This window comes from Monopterus albus, unplaced genomic scaffold, assembly GCF_001952655.1.
Source record: "Monopterus albus unplaced genomic scaffold, M_albus_1.0 scaffold265.1, whole genome shotgun sequence".
NCBI classification, from domain to species: Eukaryota; Metazoa; Chordata; class Actinopteri; order Synbranchiformes; family Synbranchidae; genus Monopterus; species Monopterus albus.
Window position 1 is genome coordinate 413603 of NW_018128145.1, and position 23703 is coordinate 437305.

General features: G+C 41.6%; 1 protein-coding gene across 1 annotated transcript in view; it reads right to left on the minus strand.

The window, feature by feature from the left end:
- Positions 1-6342: 6342 nt before the first annotated feature.
- Positions 6343-23703, minus strand: part of scn4ab (sodium channel, voltage-gated, type IV, alpha, b) — a 28055-nt gene continuing 10694 nt past the window's right edge. Inside the window, 22 exon segments of the mRNA XM_020621675.1 lie at positions 6343-7710; positions 9946-10023; positions 10101-10245; positions 10351-10972; positions 11156-11426; positions 11567-11671; positions 11820-11957; positions 12255-12308; positions 13476-13760; positions 13934-14056; positions 14213-14386; positions 15249-15403; positions 15766-15874; positions 16230-16462; positions 16654-16852; positions 17227-17583; positions 17778-17879; positions 17971-18042; positions 19252-19490; positions 22625-22718; positions 22812-23012; positions 23652-23703. The exon segment at positions 23652-23703 is cut by the window's right edge and continues 159 nt beyond it. Coding sequence (XP_020477331.1) covers positions 7336-7710; positions 9946-10023; positions 10101-10245; positions 10351-10972; positions 11156-11426; positions 11567-11671; positions 11820-11957; positions 12255-12308; positions 13476-13760; positions 13934-14056; positions 14213-14386; positions 15249-15403; positions 15766-15874; positions 16230-16462; positions 16654-16852; positions 17227-17583; positions 17778-17879; positions 17971-18042; positions 19252-19490; positions 22625-22718; positions 22812-23012; positions 23652-23703 — 4183 coding nt within the window. The 3' untranslated portion in view covers positions 6343-7335.

A 23703-nucleotide genomic window follows, 5' to 3' on the forward strand; every position in this document is an offset into this window, starting at 1 on the left:
ACCCCCCTCTGTAGGCCGACTTGTCACCGTTTCAAATGAGACTGATGACCGTTGTGTCATCGGCAAACTTCAGGAGTTTAACAGAGGGGTCCCCTGAGGCACAGTCATTAGTGTAGAGGGAAAACAGCAGCGGGGAGAGCCACACCCCAGGGTAAGAGACCTTGTCCTGCCTCCGGGACTAAGATGATTGTCTGCTTTGTTTCAGCTAAAAGACAACTTTACACCCTACCTCTCCTTATCAGATGGAGAGCCTGGAGTCTGTCTCCAGAGACCAAAACCTGCCTTTATCTCCACACTGGAATGTGGAGAGACCTGGCCTAAAACTCACCCTTGACAATGTGAGATTTTGTTAACCAAAGGTTGTGTGAAATATAGTATGTAGGTATACATATAGAGTTAATATATATATTTTTGTATTGCATTACTGCAGTTACTTATAATGAAATACAAGATCAGATGAATTAGACAAATTAGTACACAGTGTAGTTTTCATCATAAAATATGTGCTATTAGAGCCAAGAAGCCCTAGGCATTTTGTGTGACTCCCCTAAAGTGCATTAAAATTCACAACCATATAATAGAAGAGCAAGATAAATATAAGCAACATTCTTATGCTCTTCTGTATGTAAAACACTACATGCTGTCAATAATAAATGTCTATACCTTTGGAAAACATCTGGGTGAGTGTTTTTAAAATCCTTACGAACAGAACTCCAGATTGAAGGACTACTGCCACAAATTCTAAATTGAGTATTTGATGTTGCTGAGAAAGGAGAGTGATGGTGATGCCTGTTTCTGGTTTAGAAGTTATGGATAATTTCAGATATGCTGAAACATCATTATGGTAGATGACAGAGTATTAGTACTGATAAATGAGTCTGTTGTATATTAAGATATACATTGTCACTGCAGTATTAAATGACTTGCGAGTAATATAATAAGTCAACCTGCACTCTTGTATATTTAACATTGTGTGCGTGATAAACCTGTTATTGTTGTATATTAATGGTGTGTGTCTGTGTGTGTGTGTGTTATAACAGCCTCTCTGTTATACATGTGTCTGACCTTCTTGCTGTTTATCTCCATCTAAATATTCATGCTCTGACGGCAGAAACAAATTCATTCATCTCAGCAAACCTCTATCATCTCATCTCCATGGTGACAATGAAAGGCATGCTCACTCACCTGTGCAGGTGAAGCTGCTCCCTGTAGGTTACTGTGTTTTCTCAACCTCACAGAGAACAAATTTCATATCTCTATGTGGGTTTTTCTAAATTACTTTTGGAAAATTTCCCATTTAATATATCTGATTTAGATAACTTAATTATGATTATGAACATTTTCGTACATCACAGTGGAAAGTCACCAAAACCACATATCTTTTTACCAGTGAGTTTATAAACTGCACAAAATCAAATCAATCAAATGCACAACAAATAAGAACAAAACAAAGCGAAACATCTCAGTATGTATTATTGAAAAAGAAAATATTCTGATGGTTTAATGCTTTTTCAAATTATTTCCAAATCCCTATCTGTTGGTAATACTCTGTTATTTTTTCATGGGTGAGTGATTGAGGAAATAGGACACAGGCAAAAGGCAGGAAAGTGCAGTAAAATAACCTGAATGAGCACAAAGGTGAAGAGCCTGACAGGCAAGTCAGAAACAGCTGGAATCAGGTGGAGAATCAGGACATGAAAACAGTAACAGACAGGAAGCAAGAACATGAGTCCTAGGCAGTAAGCAGGTAATCCACACAAAAACATCAGTGGTAGGGATGTAATGTTATTTGTAATTCTGTGATATTGAGATAGAAAAATTTCTCGATATCATTGTGGGACTGTGATGGTCTCTATCACAGGCTTCAGAAAGGAAACTGACAAATAATTTGCAAATACTGCCAGATGAAGACAATACTAACCTTGTTTAGGGCTGAGATTGTCCTGGATACATTTTGCAGAAACAACTGGAGCACAGCTGTGCGCTACACTTTACCTGAGATGAGCAAATAAACTGGGTGCATATACACAGTAATAACCATTTACTAACCATCCTTCAAGTCTGTTGAAAAAAAGCAAACCACGATGTTTGAAAAACATCTGCAGTAAGGCATAGATTTCACAGATTGTTTGCTTCCAGTAATATAAATATCATTAACAAATATTTTATTGTAATCAGAAAGCTGTTCTTTATTGTGGAACTTGCTGTCACAGACTAACCATTTATATAATACAAACAGCATAATACTATGGATATACTGTATGTGAGGTTTGCCACCGTGCTTACAATCACAGTCATAGCTTGTTCCTATTGGATGAGTTCAAATCAAATCAAATCAAATTTTATTTGTACAGCGTCAAATCACAACAAAAGTCATCTCAGGACACTTTACAGAGTAAGGTCTAGACCTTACTGTTATCAATATTATTACATAGGGAAAACCCAACAAATCCCCCTTGAGCAAGCACTTGGTGACAGTGGGGAGGAAAAACTCCCTTTAACGGAAGAAACCTCCAACAGACCCCGGCTCTTGGTGGGCGGCCTTCTGCCTCGACCGGTTGGGGTGAGTGGATAGAGGAGAGACAAAAGAAGAAAAGCAACAAGACACAACAATCAAACACTGATCAGGTCGATGTGGCTGGTGACTGCTCATCAGAGACGTAGAGCTCCAAGGCCAGGGCAACCTGCAGAAAGGTACAGGGAGAGAGAGAGAGGACACACTACGGGAGAGAGGAGACACAAAGTTAGTGATGTGTAATGGTGGCATATAGAAGCATGGAGAGAGAGGAGAGGGGAGGGGAGGGGAGAGAAACTCAGAGCATCATGGGGCCCCCCAGCAGCCTAGGGCTATAGCAGCATAACTAAGGGAAGGCTCAGGGTCACCTGATCCAGCCCTAACTATAAGCTTTATCAAAAAGGAACGTCTCAAGTCTAGTCTTAAAGGTAGAGAGGGTGTCCGCCTCCTGAACTGAGACTGGGAGTTGGTTCCATAGGAGAGGAGCTTGATAGTTAAAGGCTCTGCCTCCCATTCTGCTTCTGTGGACTCTAGGAACCACAAGTAAACCTGCACTCTGAGAGTGAAGTGCTCTGTTAGGATGATAAGGCTCTACGAGGTCTTTAAGATATGATGGAGCCTTGTCATTAAGGGCTTTGTATGTTAGGAGAAGGATTTTAAATTCTATTCTGACTTTTACAGGGAGCCAGTGGAGAGAAGCTAATATGGGAGAGATATGATCTCTCTTGCTCGTTCCTGTCAGTCCTCTGGCTGCAGCATTTTGGATTAACTGGAGGCTTTTTAGGGAATTATTGGGACATCCTGATAGTAAAGAGTTACAGTAGTCCAGCCTGGAAGTAACAAATGCATGGACCAGTTTTTCAGCATCACTTTGAGACAGGATGCTCCTGATTTTCACAGTATTGTGCGGGTGAAAAAAGGCAGTTCACTGTTCGTCACCTGTTGTACCTGCACCAGAGATCACAACTGAAGGGGTCTCTTTAAAGAAAAACCACTCCAAAATTTAAAAATATCTGTTCCTTGGTCAGTTTGTTAATGTTTTTCCTTCAGTTAGTCTGAACCAGTTCTGACTGGTTGCTAACTGCTCCATTCTACACTCTCACTGGCTGATTCACCTAATCAACAGTGTACAACATTTGAGCTCAGTCATCTGTAAAGCTGCAGCTAAACAGCTGCAGGTGAATTGACCAGCCCGTGAAGCAGGTGAATATTATCTGCAAAAGGAACTTAAAGTATGTAAGTAAAGGTGGTCTGCTCATTCCATTCCTGTGACTGTTCCCTGATTTTGTCTAATCTAATGATCAGATTATTGATCCTGAGTCATCAAAGCCCCAGCAGTATTTTCAGGTGGAGCTGTTTTTAACTACTTTATATACATATAGGTATTAGGGATGGGACAATATACCAAGGGTGGCATGGTGGTGCAACGGTTAGCTGTTACCTAACAGCAAGAAGGGTCTGGGTTCGAGCCCTGGCCGACCCAAGGCCTTTCTGTGTGGAGTCTGCATATTCTCCCTGTGTCTGCATGGGTTCTCTCCGGCTTCTTCCCACAGTCCAAAGACATGCAGCTTAGGTTGACTGGCAACTCTAAACTGCCTGTGAGTGTGAGTGTGAGTGTTTGTGTGGTTGTGTGTCTACATGTCAGCCCTGTGATAGACTGGCAACCTGTCCACACCACTAATCACATACACCATATTGTGCATCAAATCATACTGACGATAAATAAATAAAATAAAATTAAATTAAATAAAATAAACACATCATCCCAACCCTAATAGCTAGTTTAGCCCAGAAGTTCCCAAGCTTGGGCTTCAGGGTCACTAGGTGAGTCTGAGGGGTCGTGATATGATTCACAGAAAAGAGTCTGGATTCACTAATTTGTTTTTAGTGTTTGGACTTTGAATATTTGAATTGTTTTGTGAAATATTAGATAATTTTACACTATTTAAGTGAAACCATGTGACAAATGTCTGTTTAGTGGGATTGATGATAACTCAGACATCAGAAACATGTTTTGTTTGTTGTGTCTTGTTGCTTTTCTTTTCTTTCTCCTCTATCCACTCACCCCAAACGGTCAAGGCAGGAGGCCACCCACCAAGAGCCGGGATGTTTCTTCTGTTAAAGCCGTGGTTCTCGAAGTGTGACGCGCGGCCCACTAGTGGGGAGTAAAGACATGACAGGTGGGATGCAATGAACGAAGAAAATTAGAAATGGGTCATTAATTCAAGTAAATTAAAATAACATCAGTTCAGGGCCTGGGAGGAAAAAGTGGAACCATAGTGCAACAATAACGGTTTAACGTCGGCGTGTTAACATGTAACAATATAAGGAAACGCTCACACAGAGCGCCAATAGTGTACATAGTGGGTATAATAACGTAAATGTGTTACATGGACCACAAAAAAGCAGGCGATTTAGCGTAAGCAGACAAAGAAACAACAGGCAGTAGCCTTATCAACCAAAAAGCCAGCTGAAAAGGAAATATGATGAAGCCTATCTTGCGTTTGGATTCACGCTGGGAATGGTGGGGGCAGAGGAGAGACCCATGTTGTCTTGTGTCTTAGCCTACTGACAGCAGACAGCATAAGACCCAACAAATTGACAAATGACTTCATTCAAAGTTGCATACAGAATTGTCCAGTGCAAAAAAACCACACACAATAGCTGAGCAGCTCCTTCTCCCTGCTGCTGTAGACATGGTGTCAGTTCTGCTGGATGAGACAAGTGCTGCAAAGCTAAACTATCCCTCTGTATGTAAAACGACACAGTTGCACTTATATTTTATCTGTTTTCAACTTGATGTTATTTGATATTTCAATAAGTTTGATATTTTAAAATTGGCCGATTTCGTTATCATTTTGTTGACAAGTGGGGCTTGAAAATTCACCCACCCTCTTAAGTGGTGAATGACAGAAAATGTTTGAGAACCACTGGGTTAAAGGAAGCTTTTCCTCCCCGCTGTCGCCAAGTGTTTAACTCAGGGGGGTTTGATGAGTTTTTCCTCTATGATAATAATAATAAGGTCTAGACCTTACTTTGTAAAGTGTCCTGAGACAACTTCTGTTGTGATTTGACACTATACAAATAAAATTGAATTGAATTGAACTAGACTGACTGTTTTGTAGAGGAACACAAGTAAAAAATGTTGAAAATCATTTAGCGTAAGCAGACAAAGAAACAACAGGCAGTAGCCTTATCAACCAAAAAGCCAGCTGAAAAGGAAATATGATGAAGCCTATCTTGCGTTTGGATTCACGCTGGGAATGGTGGGGGCAGAGGAGAGACCCATGTTGTCTTGTGTATTAGCCTAATGACAGCAGACAGCATAAACACTACAGAATTGTCCAGTGCAAAAAAACCACACACAATAGCTGAGCAGCTCCTTCTCCCTGCTGCTGTAGACATGGTGTCAGTTCTGCTGGATGAGACAAGTGCTGCAAAGCTAAACTATCCCTCTGTATGTAAAACGACACAGTTGCACTTATATTTTATCTGTTTTCAACTTGATGTTATTTGATATTTCAATAAGTTTGATATTTTAAAATTGGCCGATTTCGTTATCATTTTGTTGACAAGTGGGGCTTGAAAATTCACCCACCCTCTTAAGTGGTGAATGACAGAAAATGTTTGAGAACCACTGGGTTAAAGGAAGCTTTTCCTCCCCGCTGTCGCCAAGTGTTTACTCAGGGGGGTTTGATGAGTTTTTCCTCTATGATAATAATAATAAGGTCTAGACCTTACTTTGTAAAGTGTCCTGAGACAACTTCTGTTGTGATTTGACACTATACAAATAAAATTGAATTGAATTGAACTAGACTGACTGTTTTGTAGAGGAACACAAGTAAAAAATGTTGAAAATCATTATTTTAATGTGCGGTATTTTCTAAGATGATCATATTTCTAACTAGTAAGCTGTCATGTAAGTATAAATTGTACATGTTCCTTTGAAACAAAGTGGAATATAAAGTAGTTTAAAGTAGTATGAAATGGAAATGTGTAGCATGAAGCACAAAGCGGTGCTTAATTTCAGTATTTCAGTAAATGTACTTTCTACCAGCATCTACTCTGTGATCACCAGTGAAATACTAATGAATAAGCTTTGTTTAATGATTATCATTCTGCTAGAAAGCAAATTTCATCCAGTGAAACAGAGCAGAAATCAAAAACCCAAATTTGATGACTGCTCAAACATGCACACATTTCTGTCCAACTGTCTGAATAAATAGTTAAATTACTGTTTGAGATTTTCTACTGAATAATGCCATGTGATTGGTCACTTCAAAGGTCCATGTTTTCTGGTTGAAGTAATCATCTATGAACATGTTACAAAGACTTTGAAAAGGTCAGAGTTGTGTAAGGTGACCATTCTGACTAATCAACACCTGAGAACAGGTAATCACTTGGCCTGTTCCTGTTTAGTCACCAATCACAGATTACTGATAACAGTTGCAAGTATTATATATGTGTTCCTAATAATTTGGAAATATGTTTTTATTTGTTTCTTATATTTTAATAGAAGTCTCAGCAAGACTTGACCATAAATGAACTGTTTGATTTAAAACTCCCCAAAATGCACAGACAGAAAATAAAGACGCAGTAAAACATTTTGATCTGCCAGAGGATGAGCACAGAAGTGAACAACGGGTATGAGAAATCTTGAAGCAGATTTTCAGCCATCAATGGTGTATCTTTAACTCAAGTCATCTGCTGTGATCTGTTGCACTATGTGAAGCTAAAGCTAACACACTTTTGTTTGTAGCTCCTTCAGTGACAATGCAGAGGAACCAGGAAGAAACAGGAGAAACTTGTTACAGCCATCATCACACAGCAGACTCCCTCAGGTTCTCATCTTGCAGAAGGTTGGGGGCACTGAGGGGAGGAGCAGCGCGGAGTAGAAACTCATGCTGAAGCTGCACCTGAATGAGAAGAGGTGGGTCCTCATCAGAAACAGCTGAGCCAGGCTGCTCCATGTCTTCAGTGTCTCTGTACAGTTGACTGATTTGTTTATGGAGAGGTCTTTCTGTTTCAGCCAGCGACTCCTTATTTTGCCATGCCTCCATCTTCTCCCGGTATTTGTAGCATGCCAGTTTGATCGACTGCTGCAGGACATGTTTCTTGTATGCACGCTGGATCACTGTTGCCGCCACCTCCTCCTGTTTCCTACGCAGGGTGCTGCTGATTGGCTCGTACGACACCTGCAGGTAACAATAATTGTCTGTCACTCCAATTCAGTTTGTTGGTCTCTTTTACAATGATCAATCTTAGATGAACTGCTGAATGAAAATTGAACTAAAGATGAAAGCTTCAACAGAAAAAGTCAAATAGAAAAATGTTTACAAATTTTGACTGTTTTCTTCATGAACTAACCAAAACCAATGACATTTATTATTTTCCTTCCAAATAAATAGATGTCTTAAAGTTTTACTTTCCCCTGAATAGGTCTCCAGATAACTCACACTGAACATCTGATTTACAAAGCTGGTCAGGAGAAGAACTGCCTCCCAGAGAGTAGAGGCACACCAAAGGTTCAGGAGCAGGACCACACCATTTCCTGCTGTTGACCTAACCCTGCCCCTGCATTTCAGACACAGGGGCAGCGCTTTTGCTCCTCATAACTCTCCCTCCCCACTATTCCTTATCGGTTTCTGTCCTCCTCTCCTTCTCCAGTCCTATTTGTTTCTGTCTTCTACTTCTTCCCACTGTCTTCATACTTCCACATGGGGGATTTGCCAAACGAATCCCTCGGAAGCCTTCTCCAAACCACAAAGCAGTCACTAAGCACTGACTCACTACATGGTCAACTACCCACCCGTCCTCAGTTCCTACATCATCCCTCATCACCTTTGAACCTGGTCCTAGCTAGTGAAGGAAGTTCAGGACTGTAACAAAAAGAGTGCAGGATTTAAGTAAAGACAAAACTGCAATGGGCAGCATTGACCGTTACAAGAAGAATCACCAGCTGCTCACATCCATCCATCCATCCATTTTCTTCCGCTTATCCGGGGCCGGGTCGCGGGGGCAGCAGTCTAAGCAAAGATGCCCAGACCTCCCTCTCTCCAGACACTTCCTCCAGCTCCTCCGGGGGAATGCCGAGGCGTTCCCAGGCCAGCCAAGAGACATAGTCCCTCCAGCGTGTCCTGGGTCTTCCCTGGGGCCTCCTCTCAGTGGGACATGCCTGAAACACCTCCCTAGGAAGGCGCCCAGGAGGCATCCGAAACAGATGCCCGAGCCACCTCAGCTGGTTCCTCTCAATGTGGAGGAGCAGCGGTTCTACACTGAGCTCCTCCCAGGTGACTGAGCTCCTCACCCTATCACTAAGGGTGCGCCTGGCCACCCTGCGGAGAAAGCTCATTTCAGCCGCCTATATCCGGGATCTTGCCCTTTCGGTCATGACCCAAAGTTCATGACCATAGGTGAGAGTGGGAACGTAGATTGACCAGTAAATCGAGAGCTTCGCCTTACAGCTCAGCTCCTTCTTCACCACGATGGACCGGTACATCGACTGTATTACTGCAGAAGCTGCACCGATCCGTCTGTCAATCTCCCGTTCCATCCTTCCCTCACTCGTGCACAAGACCCCAAGATACTTGAACTCCTCCACTTGAGGCAGGAACTCTCCACCAACCTGAAGGGAACAAGCCACCCTTTTCCGGCTGAGAACCATGGCCTCGGATTTGGAGGTGCTGATTCTCATCCCAGCCGCTTCACACTCGGCTGCAAACCGCCCCAGTGCATGCTGGAGGTCCTGGTTTGATGGGGCCAACAGGACAACGTCATCTGCAAAAAGCAGAGACGAAATCCTGTGGTCCCCAAACCGGACTCCCTCCGGCCCCTGGCTGCGCCTAGAAATTCTGTCCATAAAAATAATGAACAGAACCGGTGACAAAGGGCAGCCCTGCCGGAGGCTGCTCACATTATCTTTCAAAATAAATCTTTCTGCCCTAGAGCTCATTAACAAGCTTGAATTTGGATAGCTAAGTAAATAAAGTCCATTCTTCTGCAGTGATAAGCTTCCTGGTGATGTGAAGAGGAAGGTTTAAAAACGAACACAGCAGTGGACACCAACATTCACAACAAGTAGCCTACTACATAACATAAATATTGGTATGAACTTCACCACACAGATGTCTAATAAATGCAAACTAGAAAAACACTGCAAGCCTATGCAGTAAGACTTACATTTATTTTTAAACTGTTTTATATCTAAATAGATGTTTTTATTCCTATCATTTTAACATTAAAAGATAGTACAAAACAATATCATATTGCTAAATTACTCAAGATAAATAACAGCAGTAAAATTAAAGCAGGATTATACAAAACTTCTCATATGCGAAAGAATTGTGTGAAATGAAATAAAATTGTTTTAAACATAAAGGTAATATAACAGGAAAAGATTTATAATAGAACATAATACAACAAAGTAAAACCTTGGAGGGGTTGTTGGCTGTGAATTTCTCCTCCATGCTGGCTTTGAGATCATCCATCGCTCCTGAATCACCCAACACCTGCACACACATACATGTCATAGAATATAATACAATATGATATCCTATCATGGCACAATATGACCAGGTGATGTTACCTGCTTAGTGAGAGCGAGTAGGATGTCAAGACAGTGGATCTTGTCTCCAGGAACCAGAGGGAGATCCATCTGGATCAGTTTGATAGTATTGGGTTTTGGAATCCTCAGAGGATCCTTGAGAGTGTCACAGAAATCTGACAGCTCACTGTGAAGAGGCCATTACAGCCCATTAGAGTTAGATAGTTTTTTCATAACTAGGCAGATTAAGACTCCAATGGTAAAAAGTTATAAAATTGCAAATAGGACCCACCTGAAATGTATAAATTGTGAGGCGTCGGGGTCAAACTTCTCCCAGGTTTCATAAAACATCTCAAAGTCGTCCTCACAAAGTGGGTCAGCGCTCTCCTCTGTGGCCACATTAAAGTTCTCCAGGATGATGGCAATGTACATGTTGACCACCACCAAGAAGGACATGACAATGTAAACGGTGAAGAAGACTATGCCCACTGCTGGGCTGCCGCAGTTCCCTCGGACAGCTGATCCTGGGTTCTTAATGTCAGGGTCACAATCTGGTGGTGTATTCATAATGGGACTCAGGAGGCCATCCCATCCAGCTGATGTGGTGATCATAAACAAACAGATAATGCTGTTTCCAAAGTTCTCAAAGTTAAACATGTCATCAATCATGGCCTCCTTCTTCACATAGGCAAAGTTTGACATGCCGAAAATGGAGAAGATGAACATAATGAGGAAGAGGAGGAGGCCGATGTTGAAGAGTGCAGGAAGTGACATCATCAGGGCAAACAGTAATGTCCGGATCCCCTTAGCTCCACGAATGAGACGAAGGATTCTACCGATACGAGCCAGTCGTATCACACGAAACAGTGTGGGGGAGACAAAATACTGCTCTATGATATTGGCGAGGAGGAGGCCTGAAGAAAGAACGGGAAGGAAGGGAGGACAGGAGGGTGGGGACAACATCTGGTGTTTGAAACATCGTTTATCTGGGTGAAAGGGAAAATTATCTTTGCTGCAGGATACAAAATTAGAGAAAATGTAAAAACTAAGCAAATATCCCATTTTCTAAAATTTTATACAAATAAAGACTGACTTGCCTACGATAGACAGGATGACCACCACAAAGTCAAAGATGTTCCAGCCAACAGCAAAGTAGTGGTGTCTGAGGGCAATCATCTTTAGACAACATTCAGTGGTGAAAATGATGATGAAGGCAACGTTGACCCAGTACAAGATGGTTTCTTTCTCTGTACTCTGCTCGTCGGTCTCCACCATCATAGTTACCATGTTGAGGCAGATTAACGCCATGATAAAGATGTCAAAAAACTGTTTGGTCACCAGGTCAAAGACCAGACCCTGGAGCTTATTCTGCAGAGACAGGAAGAGATGAAACAGATGACAGAAAACTAAACTGAACAGATATTTAAATCTTGCTCTAACCGAAACCTTTCACACCTGAATCTGGGATCTAGGGTTAGTCAAGTCAGAAAAGAGGTAACTGAACTGACCTCAGGCCGTGGAACAGGTTTCTGAGGTTTCTTGGAGCCCAGTTTTTTCATGGCATTATAATATTTTTTCTGCTCTTCAGTCATGAAAATATCTGTTCCTCCCAAGTAAAGACAAAAGAAAAGAAAAGAAAAGTTAACTGACTGAGACAAGTACTTTTTAATCACCACAACTGAGTCTAGATGAAACTGTAATTCTTTGTTTCAAATATTAAAATCTGAATACACTCTAATCTGTTAGCAAGCAGAACCATATCTTGGCTTTTTGCTGGTTGAAGTTGTCGATAATGACTCCAATGAAGAGGTTGAGGGTGAAGAAGGAGCCGAAGATGATGAAGCAGATGAAGTACAGGTACATGTACAGGTTATCTTCATACATCGGCTGGGACTCCACCTATACAGCATGGTAACCATGATAACCAGAAAAAACTTCATTTTAAGTTAATTTTATTTGTATAGTCCAAAATCACAAATGTGTACAGCATAGAATACTTTCTATCTTTATAGTCCCAGTGCTGGTCTGGTCTTTACATGTTTTTATAATGGGAGTGATGGTAACTTACTGCACCAGTACCAATATCAGCACAGCTACCAGTGCAGGCATCTGTAACAGTACTTGTGATAGCGCTAGCACCAGTATCAATACGAGTATCAGTGTCTGCAATGCTAACACTAACACTACTGTACTGACCTCTCTGGAGTCCACTGCTGCATACATAATGTCCATCCAACCTTTAAAAGTAGCCTGAAAGAGACAAAACTCAGTAAAACCATGTTTATTTTAATCAACTGAATATAAAGAGCCCAGCTGTTTGCAAACACCAACACTCTGGACATCAAAAACACTAGAATACAGCCGTCCATTACGCTGGTGTATTCAGAGGTGTAGTGTATTCCAGGAAAAGCTGGAGTGCATCTATGACATTGACACATGCACAGTTAAGCTGTGGCTTTGAGGGGCATGTAAATTCTTATCCTATCATGGCAACTGTATTGGCCCACATTGTCAGATGTTAGACTGACTTTATTCTCTGGTGGGTCAGAATAGTCGTCATGATCAGTCATCAAATGTCCTCATAAAGCCATAAGAAAATACATGGTCTCCACTCAAAAGTGTTCAGCTGCCTCCAAAATGTACTGAATGTTCAGTAAACTCCTCCTCCATGTTGGTTTACATGTCAACCAACAACAGTGAACACATCAGCTGTGCACAGGGCTGTGACTAGTCAGCAAGTTTGGCCATCCTCAGCCCTGCTTGTGTCATATAGACCTACAGCTGATCACTCACTGGTTCGCAAATAAAGCAGTCCCAGCATCACTGCTGGTCATCGCCTCTGATGTTTTTCTCCACGGCCCCTCCTGGAGGTCACGCTCTAATTTGTCAGTCTGGATGATCTGAGTTTCGTTTGGTCACTTGTCTTTTGTAAACAGGGTCTGTAGTCGACATTAAACTGTCGCTGTGAACCATCCACGTTATGTGACTGGACAAAACACACAAACACTCACAGGTGCCAATTCTGCATCAGAGCTCACGTTGTCTCAATTGACCTTGTGAGTCAATCACAACTTAAATTTTAATATCACAACTTTCAGCATTCCATTTTTCAAGATATACACTTTACTGATAATTGGATCTTCAAGCATTCAAAATAAAGCAACGTTATGAATTTCAAATGGATTATGCAAATATTCCTTTTTCTTTAGGAGAAAAAAGTGGCAGAGCGTTGTTCCAGTGTGTTCAAGGGAGCACTACACCTATGGGTGTATTGATATTTGAGATATTGATACTCTGGTGAGAATGAAGAGGTAAAGTGATTGTGATGCTATAAACAGTGCTGTATTTAATTATATATTAGTCAGACTAGCTCAGTGTATTTCAGGGGAGTCATGTGTGATGTATGCTCAGACTGACCACTTGCAGCAGTGACAGGTAGCCCATCCCCACATTGTCGTAGTTGACCTTAAGGGTCTTCCAGCGGACCTCAGTGAAATTTTCCTGTATCAGAGACAAACACTCGGTCTTGTTGTCGACCTCAGCAGGGTCAAACTTTTCCTCTGATGTCTCATTGAAACAGTAATTAAACTTTCCAGCAAACAGATTCACTCCCATGATGCTGAAGATCAGCCAGAAGATCAGACACACCAGCAACACGTTGAATATGGATGGGATCGCTCCCATCAGCGCATTAACCACCACCTACAGAGACATGTGTTAAGACAGAGACAATAGACATGTAGACAGGTTAACCGGGAGATATGTCAGCACACTAAAACCAACAACTGAACAGAGATAGATTTATTTATACACAAACAGGCAATGTTTGGTGCGCCTGGTTGTCTGTGTGCCATGATTAAAAGTGTGTGTCTCACCCTCATGCCCTCAAAGCGAGACAGGGCCCTCAGTGGCCTCAGAGCTCTCAGAGTCCTCAGAGACTTGATGGCTCCCAGCTCAGAGTATCCCAGGATGTTTGCTGTCAGAGACACCAGAGACACCTGCAAGACACAGCACACCTGGCGATGACATCATAACACAGGTGATCAGCTGAAGCATGAGTGTTAAAAAAATTGTCCGTCATGTTTCACAGTGTGTCAGTTTAATCTGTTAGCTCACTGATCAATATCTGTTTTCATGTCCAAACATATTCTTACATCTACAATGAGGAAGTCCAGCCAGCACCAGGCATTCGTGAAGTAGGTCTTGAATCCGTAGGCAACCCACTTGAGAACCATTTCCATCACAAACACATAGGTGAACACTTGGTCCGCATACTCTAAAATTGTCTTTATGACCCGACGCTGCTCCAGGTAGATGTCCTCAAATGCCTGGTCACATAAAAACTGATATTACTACCTGGACATGTGCTCTCTGATGGCCATGTCATACATCAGTTTCTCTGATACAGTGTCAGGTCACTTTAGATGCAGACAAGAAGTTTTGACACACAAAACACAAAAAGCATTAGACTTGACATAGCTTTAATTCTGCATTAGTGTTACTGTGTTTTTGTCACTGAAAAAACAAAATTCTCCAAACTACACCAAACATGTAATTTTAATTTCTTTTTCTTTTGAAATTGACATTATGTGTATGAATACATTCTGCTCTGATTTGTTCAGGCTTGGGTGGCCAGTTCAGCCACAGATGATAATCAAGATGAAGACAAAGCATCACTAAGAGTTGTGAAATGAACAGCAGCACCTCATCCATATTACCACAACTACCTGTGTTCACTGTCAGGGAAACACCATCACAGTGTAGGCATCAAAATGACAGATCAGAAAATGCCACAAAAACAATTTTTACATGATATTTTGTAATGACATTTTTTAATTGGATGCTGGTTTGTTTCCATGGTAACAGAGAGAAAGTCACCATTAGGCATTCATTGTTGACCAAGTTGGTGAACATTTTGTCAGTGTTAAAATCGTTATAGTTAAAGATCATCTCACCCATATAATGTGTGATGGCCATGTTAGTTGTCAGAGTATCAGCCATGTTTGTAGTCCATTGTTAGCCATACCAGCCATGTTGCTTCTACAGGTTATTATTCATGCCCCATCCATTCCTGTGAAGATCTGACCTGCTCAGTCAGTCATGATCAGTCCAAACAGACTGACCAGCCACTGAGAACAGAGTAGCAGTCAGACTTTTATCGATAATCTCAAATAATATAACAACATTTACCAGAGCTCCGCTGCTCAGCAAAATCATGAAGATGATGAATGTCTCAAAGTAGTTATGTTCTACAATGGAGAAACAGGTTCTCCTGAGGTTAGACCAGATTTTCCCTCTGCCCTGGGATGTGTCTATATCCAGGAATGAACAACGATGATAACACTCTGAAATATACAAATAGAAACAAATGTTTTATTTTTATCAGTTGGTACAATTACATTACAAGGACTCATATGTACAGAAGTCTTCACCACCCCAGGTCCTGCAGCACAGACAGACAGCTGACATAGATTAACATTTTACTAATTGCACCTTGCTGTCTTGATAGATCTGCCACTCATAACCTACTAACTGTTGGTTTGATTCCAAAGCTGCAGAACATCTCTGGGTTAGGGTTAATAGGGTAAATCCCAGTTCCATTAATTACATCCATGTTTCCCTCACATGCATCTTTTCTTTACGTCTCATGTAAGAGGTCAAACACATTCTATAGGAGTAGCTCTCATGTATGTGCGTGTGTTCGTACTGTCAGTGCAGCAGTCCTCAGGTGCGTTTGCCTCATGATCTTCACTTTCCTCATCCTCCTGGACTTCGGGAAGTTTCTGTATGGTGCTGCAGAGTGACTCATCATCACACTGAACAACAAATCAAGCACATTTGAGACTGAAACAACCAACACTAAAATATTTATTCTTCTTAAAATGAATCACCTAAATCCTGTTTCATACATGTTCATGTTTGATAGCTCACATTTGGTCAAGTTTATTATACACCACCCATTTGGAAACATAATTCAGTCTGCCATTTACAGTGTCATTTCACTCTGAATAAGGTCCCAATAGACTGTTGACTGGCCCTTTTTAGTGCTTAAATGTAGTTACACTGGACATTTTAGAAGAAAAGTATCTCTGTAAACACTGGGTACCATGAATCTACTATTGTGCAACAACTTAAGACAGTGGAAAATAAATAGTATACAATAGGTTTTACTTGGAAGCGTTTTTCATCCTTCTCATCCTCCTCCTCCTCCTCATCTTCAGATGTCTCAAAGTCAGACTCAGCCTCAGCAATGGGGACCCTCAGGAAGGTGATGCTGTGGTAGTTGCTGGTCTGGTTGCTGTGGTTACAACTGAGGGGATTGACCTCTGACACTGACTGGTCTGAGGTCACAAAGGTCAAGGATAAATGCTCCTTTGTTGTATTATTGTCTTCTTCGCTGTTGACTACTATTAATAAAATTTACAAACAAAAAACATTTTTAATCACTCATAATTAATTATAAATCAAGCTAACAGAGTCCAAAACATGAATACCAAACAGTATAGTGAATAGTGAATAAACTCACTCAGCATGCCAATAATATTGTGAAAGATAAATTAATTAAGTCTTTGCAACAGTTCCAGGTTTGTCCTACCAGTGTGGTCTTGGTTGGTATGGTTCCTCTTTGTTAGTAAAGTCCAGATATGTCCCAGGATCCAGGACTTGACACAGGCTACAGCCCTGTTCATTCGGTTTATGGCAATCTGCAGGTTGTTTTCTCCTTCATCTTCTGTAGACACCAAATTATCACCACTGAATGAGCTCAGCAACAAGGCTAGAAAAAGATTCAGGACCTGAAACAAAACCAGCAGCAGCTTGAGAACCTGAAACAAGACCAGGAACAAATTCAGAACCTGGACCAAAAACACAAATAGATATAGGAACAGACTCAGGAACTGTAACAAGGCCAGGAAATGACAGGAACAACAAGACAGGAACAGATTCAAGATGTGAAGCAAGCACAAGCACAGATTTATGACCTGAGAAGAGACCAATAACCTATTTAGGACATATACCTTGAACCTGACTTACCTTTTTCCTAGTCTTCATTCAAAACACTACCCCCAACCTCTGAACCCAGACTTTCTTGTAGTTTTTGAGCTGTTGGGTGATTAGTGATGTACTGAACCTGGCTCAGGTCAGAAGGTGTCTACCTGCAAAGACTTACCACCAGGTTTCCGATGACCAGGACCATCATGAAGACAATCAGACACATGGCCTGACCTGAGACCTCCATGCAGTCCCACATGGTCTCGATCCACTCACCACACAGGATTCTGAAGATAATGAGGAATGAGTGGAAAAAATCGTTCATGTGCCAGCGAGGAAGCTGACAGTCCTCCGCGATGCGACATACACAGTCTTTGTAGTTCTTCCCAAATAACTGCATGCCAACAACAGCGAAGATGAAGACGACAATGGCCAGAACTAGAGTCAGGTTCCCCAGAGCCCCCACAGAATTCCCAATGATCTTTATCAGCATGTTCAGGGTTGGCCATGACTTGGCTAACTTAAAGACCCGCATCTGTTCATGACAGGCGAGGAGAGAGGTAGACAGACAGGTAAGGAGATGGACAGGAAGTCAGATGAAAAGACAGGTGAGGAGATAGGCAGGGAGACAGGTAGAGGAAAAGACAGATGGGGAAGACAGGTAGAGAAACATGAGGAAACCTGTAAACAGCAATATTAATCTACAGCTGCTGATGACTTTGCACTGACCAATCGGAATGAGCGCAGCACAGACAGACCCTGAACATTAGCCAGTCCCAGCTCCACCAGACTCATGGTGACAATGATGCTGTCAAAGATGTTCCAGCCCACCTATAACCATGGCAACAGGACAGATGTGCATTACCAGAGGAACAACTGGCAGCTGTCATCACTGAGCTGAGAAGCAAACAGGAAATCTGACCTGAAAGTAGTGATACGGGTCCATGGCCAGAAGTTTGAGGATCATCTCAGCTGTGAAGATCCCTGTAAAGACCTGCAGATGGGGGTCAAAGGTCACAGGTCTGAGGTCAGGTGACTTTGCACTGAGTCAGGAGTTAAGACTCAGAACTCAGCAGAGGAAGGTTAGTATATGGAACCAGGCCCATTGTAATTTTAAGTTGCATCCATGTTTCCTCACCAGCATCTTTTCCTTGCACCTTAGTCCCACCAACCAAAGAAGCAAGGAAACATGTTTTCAGAGACATAAGATGCCCTTTTCTTTGAATCTTCATCTGAAGCATCCAATTACCAACTAATTTATATTAAAGGGTGTTTAATACACAAAAAACTTCAGTGAAGGATGGTTCCTTCAGCAGCCTCCTCACTCATCTGTCCTCAGAGCTGATATAAAAATCTTGGACCACCCTTGGCTAACTGAACAACTCCTGGGTTGACTGAGGATGTGGGAACAATCAAATAAAAGCTCTTTGCTCCTCAGAGCAGGAAGAGGATCTTTGAAATACAGTGTTGAGGCAGACCATTATAACTTCCAGGTCAAGTGAGGATTGAAGAGTGAGGAATGTTAAAATAAGGGAACTGAGATTTACCCTGAGCATGGCTTTAAACTGTGCTCTGCTTGGTTTGTGTTGAAAATTGTTTTATTTTTTGTCAGCTTTCAGTGAACAAATCATTGTGACCACCAGGGGGCATTAACGCCACTCTAATCTTGAGCACAGTGTAAAGAACAGTAGAAAACTAATTTCAAGCAGAGAAACAAACAGTTGAAGGTCAGTTGCATCAATAGTGTGACTGAGGGCAAACTTTTAAAACAAACAACAACCAGGAGCTGAACAACCTAGGAGAGAGAAACAAAAAATGAGAAGGAGCTGTGGAGGCCTAACCAGGTGGCACCACATTACACACAAACACTAGGGGATGCCAAACAGTTTTCATGGCTCACCTGGCATACCTGAGGCACACGGGAACATTGTGGCATCATGCAGAATACTGTACATTATTATACATGGGTGTGTTGAAGCTGTGACAATCATATAAACTACTGTGATCCTCTTTAAACACAGGACTTGGCACAATACAGCAGTTCAATTATACTTCCAGGGTCAGATGATGAATCTTTTAACTGGGGTGCACGATACCATGGCACCACAGTTGAGAAAATAACTTTATATACCAGTTTACTGTATGACACTACACTTTATGACCTGAGCCAACACAAAGATCTTTCTGACACTTTGTTACTGACCAAATTTCCAATACCCAGCAGCTCCTCGAACTCTTCCGTCATTGGATAATGCTCCATGGCCATGAAAACAGTGTTGAGGACGATACAGATGGTGATGCCGAGGTCAACGAAGGGGTCCATGACGATAGTGTAGAGCAACTGTTTGAGCCACCTCCAGCAGCTACAACAGTTCCACTTCAGGAAGATGTCAGCAAAGGTGTACCAACATGGAGGACATGGTCTCTGGTCATCTTCAAAGCCTGAAATACACAGCCAGTTACTGATGAGCTTAGCACAAAGTAATCTAGTATTTATTATCAGACTGTGGTTCTCTCTTAATTTCTCACATATATTGTTTTTATTGTTGTTTTTTGTTGTTTGGAGTTTGGACCTTGAGTCTGCAATAAAGTTTCTATCTATATACAGTACATGAAAGTAAAACAGGGGTTATATTAAAGATCCTGAGCCACTACTTTTTTATGATCTAGGCCCCATGCAATTATACTTGAAACCTCATGTAAAGAACATAGGTTGTGCTCTATGATAGAAACTGGATAAACAAATTAACTCAATGGTCAAACCAGGTTTCCTTCCACTGAGATTGCTAGCAAAGGTGAAAGGTTTTCTTTTAATGACTGAAACATGCTTTTATTAGCTCTAGGACTGAATGCTATAATGGTCTTATACTTGTATAGCGCCTTTCTACGCTTTCACAGCACACTCAAAGCGCTTTCACATTATTCAGCCATTCACCAATTCAAGCACTCATGCATTCACACACCGGTGTCATCACCGGGAGCAACTGGGGGTTCAGTGTCTTGCTCAAGGACACTTTGACATGTTGACTGGGCACGCCGGGAATTGAACCGCTAATCCTCCGGTTAGGAAATGACCCGCTCTACCTCCTGAGCCACAGCCCCCTCAAATGCTTTGTATGTTGTATCCCTCACGTATTATCCAGACTTAAGATGTTTCAGAATGCTGCAGCCTGTCTTCATATAGGTACTTGTAAATATGAACACATTACTCCAAATCCTCAGGCCTCCAGGGCCATCTTGGTCCTTCAACCCCACCAAGCACAGGGGGGCATCGCAGCTACTACCCCACCTGCTCACCATATGATTCACCTTTCTACATTCGTAGCACTGATGAGATGCACAGTGGTGGCGAGCGCATCACCTACATACCCACACACTTGACAACCCGGCGCTGGCAATGCCGCTGCCCACTGTCCAGGGCTCCTTGCTGAGGGCAACTCTACGAGGCAGACCTCCCGATTTCTACATCAACACTTGAGCCATCAGCACCGACCACCTCAAACTCCCCAACACCACCTACACAGAGACATTCCTTTCTTCACTTACACATACATACCGGCACCACCACTACCATTAAAAAAGCCTCACTTTAAAATACTGCTGTTGGAAGCTGTTCATGGACTAGCTCTGATATATGTCTCTGAGCTCCTATATCCTCACAACTCAAGAAGATTCCTAAGATCTTTGTAACAGCTGATCTTAAAGCTTTTAAGAACTAGACTAAAATCTTTAGGTGATAGGGCTTTTGCAGTGGAAGCCCCAGATTATGGAACAGTCTCTCCTATACACTTAGATCTGCTCCAAACATGAACCCTAACCCACGATGTTAAAAACCAGCCTGTTTTCCAAAGTGTTTGACACTGGCCCTTCTTTAATTATTTGGACCCCTTTATATTATTCTGTTTTATTCTTCACACCCCTGCCCTCCTGTTATTCATCCGTCTCTGTGAAGCACTTTGTAATGTATGTTTCAAAAGGTGCTACATATTAAATAAAAATTGCTTTGCTTGCTTATTACCTAGAAACCAACATGGTTCAGGTTCACTGCCAAGTCATCACTACCTCCACCTGTCTGAGGTAGAGATAATCTCACTGAGAACCAAACAGTTCTTCAATCTTTGTTCTTCATGTGCCTACTAGGGCAATACCACAAAATTTGGTTTTGATCTGATACCAAGTAATACAAGCACAGCATAGCAAAGAAGAGAAATGTCATAGTTTATAAGGTAAATGATTATTAGTTATTTCTAAATACATTATCACCACCAAATAATTAAAAAGAAGGTGGTGCAGCTATCGTGTCTGCCTGTTGCAGCGACTCCCCTTACCTAATTTCTGTGCAGGGATTAATAAAGTACTCATCTAGTGCCAAACATGAGGCATTTCTATTTTCTGCTGATTACTTAATGCTAAACAACACTAGTTGTAAACAACACAAATACCATTACATTGTTAATCCAGTTTGCCTGTTCATTGCTGGTGTGTGGGCTTGCATTGAAAATAACAGCTGCTTCTGCAAGAGCAGAAGCATGTGGAGGCCAGACTGGGGCACAGACTCAGAGAGAACTGGCACATTTTAAATACATGTAAAAAGTAAATTAAATGTCTAGTACTGTGAAATAAAACATAAGTTGTTAAGAAGCAAACTTTCTATGTAAAAGTAAAACAGTGCTTTCTTTAGCAAACTTTTGAAGCACCCATTTACTCCTAACTGGGGACATCACTGCTGCACAGTGGTTCCCGCCACCGAGGTGAATCATCCCCAGTACTCCACAACAACACAGTCAGAGAAATAAAGCAAGTATCATGTTGTGTCCATAATATTAAAAAATACTGTACTTGTAAAATATTGTAATATTATAAAATCCCGGAAAATGTTTGGATTTAAGGCAGTTTGTCATAGTTTTTCATTTATTAATGACAAGCAACAGATTTAGACTGGGGTGGCCATTTAGATTCTCGGGGTGGCTGGTGCCACCTCTGGCCAACCCCTTGGCTCCGCCCATGTGGTTATCTTGATGCACAGTGCCAGTGTACATTGTCCTTTGCGCAGTGTTATTTATAGTTGCTGAACACGTGGAGTAGAATTACTTTTAAGCTCACAAACTATTAAGCAGCAACAAAGCTGATAAATAAAAGGGTTTAAAGAATGATATGCAAAAATAACTTTAGACCACTTAATCACTAGTCACCATTTTTCATATCTTTCCACTGAACTCTGACTCTTTCTGTATTGTTAAGAGTCTGCTATCTTAACCTTAGTCTGAAGATTGTGTTTGTTTTAAGTCGCTGTTAGCATGAGGGCACAGTGGTCCCGATATAGGCAGAAGAATGTCGAAAACAATAGCGATTTAGATCACAGAAGTAACTGAGAGGGTTCTTTAACAAGTGTGAAAAGATGTTTACACAGTGATTATGTTCAACAGCACACTGAGATGCAAATATTACTGCAATAAGTACATTTACTTTTTAGTGTATTATCATTTATCCATTTATCAAATGTCATGTTTTATCTTCTCAGGTCATTGATCTTCACACAGACTAAAAACCAACAGAGGTAGTGTGTGTATTTATACCTTCCATGACTGTGTTTTCTTGCTTGTGACTTTTTATTTCTCCAGATGAGTTTGAGTCTTGTTTCTCTGAGAGCACCACCTTGCAGGCTGCCTGCTGTGAAGACAACAGTAATGATGAGAAACGCTCAGTTGTGTGTATTTAAATGTTCAGTAAATGTTGTTTGTATTTGGATCTGTCAGGATGGACCTCCTCATTCCTCCTCCTCAGCGCCTCCAGGAATTCAGCGTACTCTTCCTCTTTCTGTTTGGCCTCAGTGAGGGTGGCCTCATTCTGCTCAGCATATGCCATGGCGACCACGGCCAGGATGAGGTTAATGAGGTAGAACGAACCAAGAAAGATGACGACCACAAAGAAGATCATGTAGGTTTTGCCTGCTGCTCGCAGCGTCTTCAGACAGAGACAGGTGTAGTGATTCCAGCTGCTTGTGTTATTGAAAGTTTAACAGTTTCTACATAAAAGAGGCATAAAACAAACATGCTCAGGACATATTTGACGATACTGTGAAAGGAGCCCGGCTTTGACTGATTTGCTGAGGTTCTCCACTTCTCTGATGGACCTGTCTATCACGGCACTACATAGGTCTGAAATCATTCCATTTACTTCATAATACATTCTCTGTGCTCCTGTTTATACGAGTGTCTGAAATGAGTGTGTAAAGGTTTCCTCTATGTCCCACCAAAATTAAATAACTGACTAAAAAAGTGCAATCCACTATGCAATGCTCCACACTTTATATATGTGAAAATGATAGACTTGCTCAACAGCTGTGAGGGTTTATGCAAAGTGACAATGATTAACAAGTTTCTGAAATAAAAACTCACTACTGAGTGTGTGTTATAGAGGGACAACTGAATAAACGAACAAAGTGGTGATTTCTGTCAGTCTTCATTTGTCAGTTAGACAAACTTTCCAATGATGGCACAAGCAAGTAACTGTAACCATCTAATCAAACAATAGGTAAATCACTAGTGTCAGTCAAACATCATGTTATCAGTCAAAAACCGGTAGGACCAGTCAGTTACTGACCAGCTGGAAGAGGTTTTCCCAGAAGTCCTGGGTCATCAGTCTGAACAGAGAC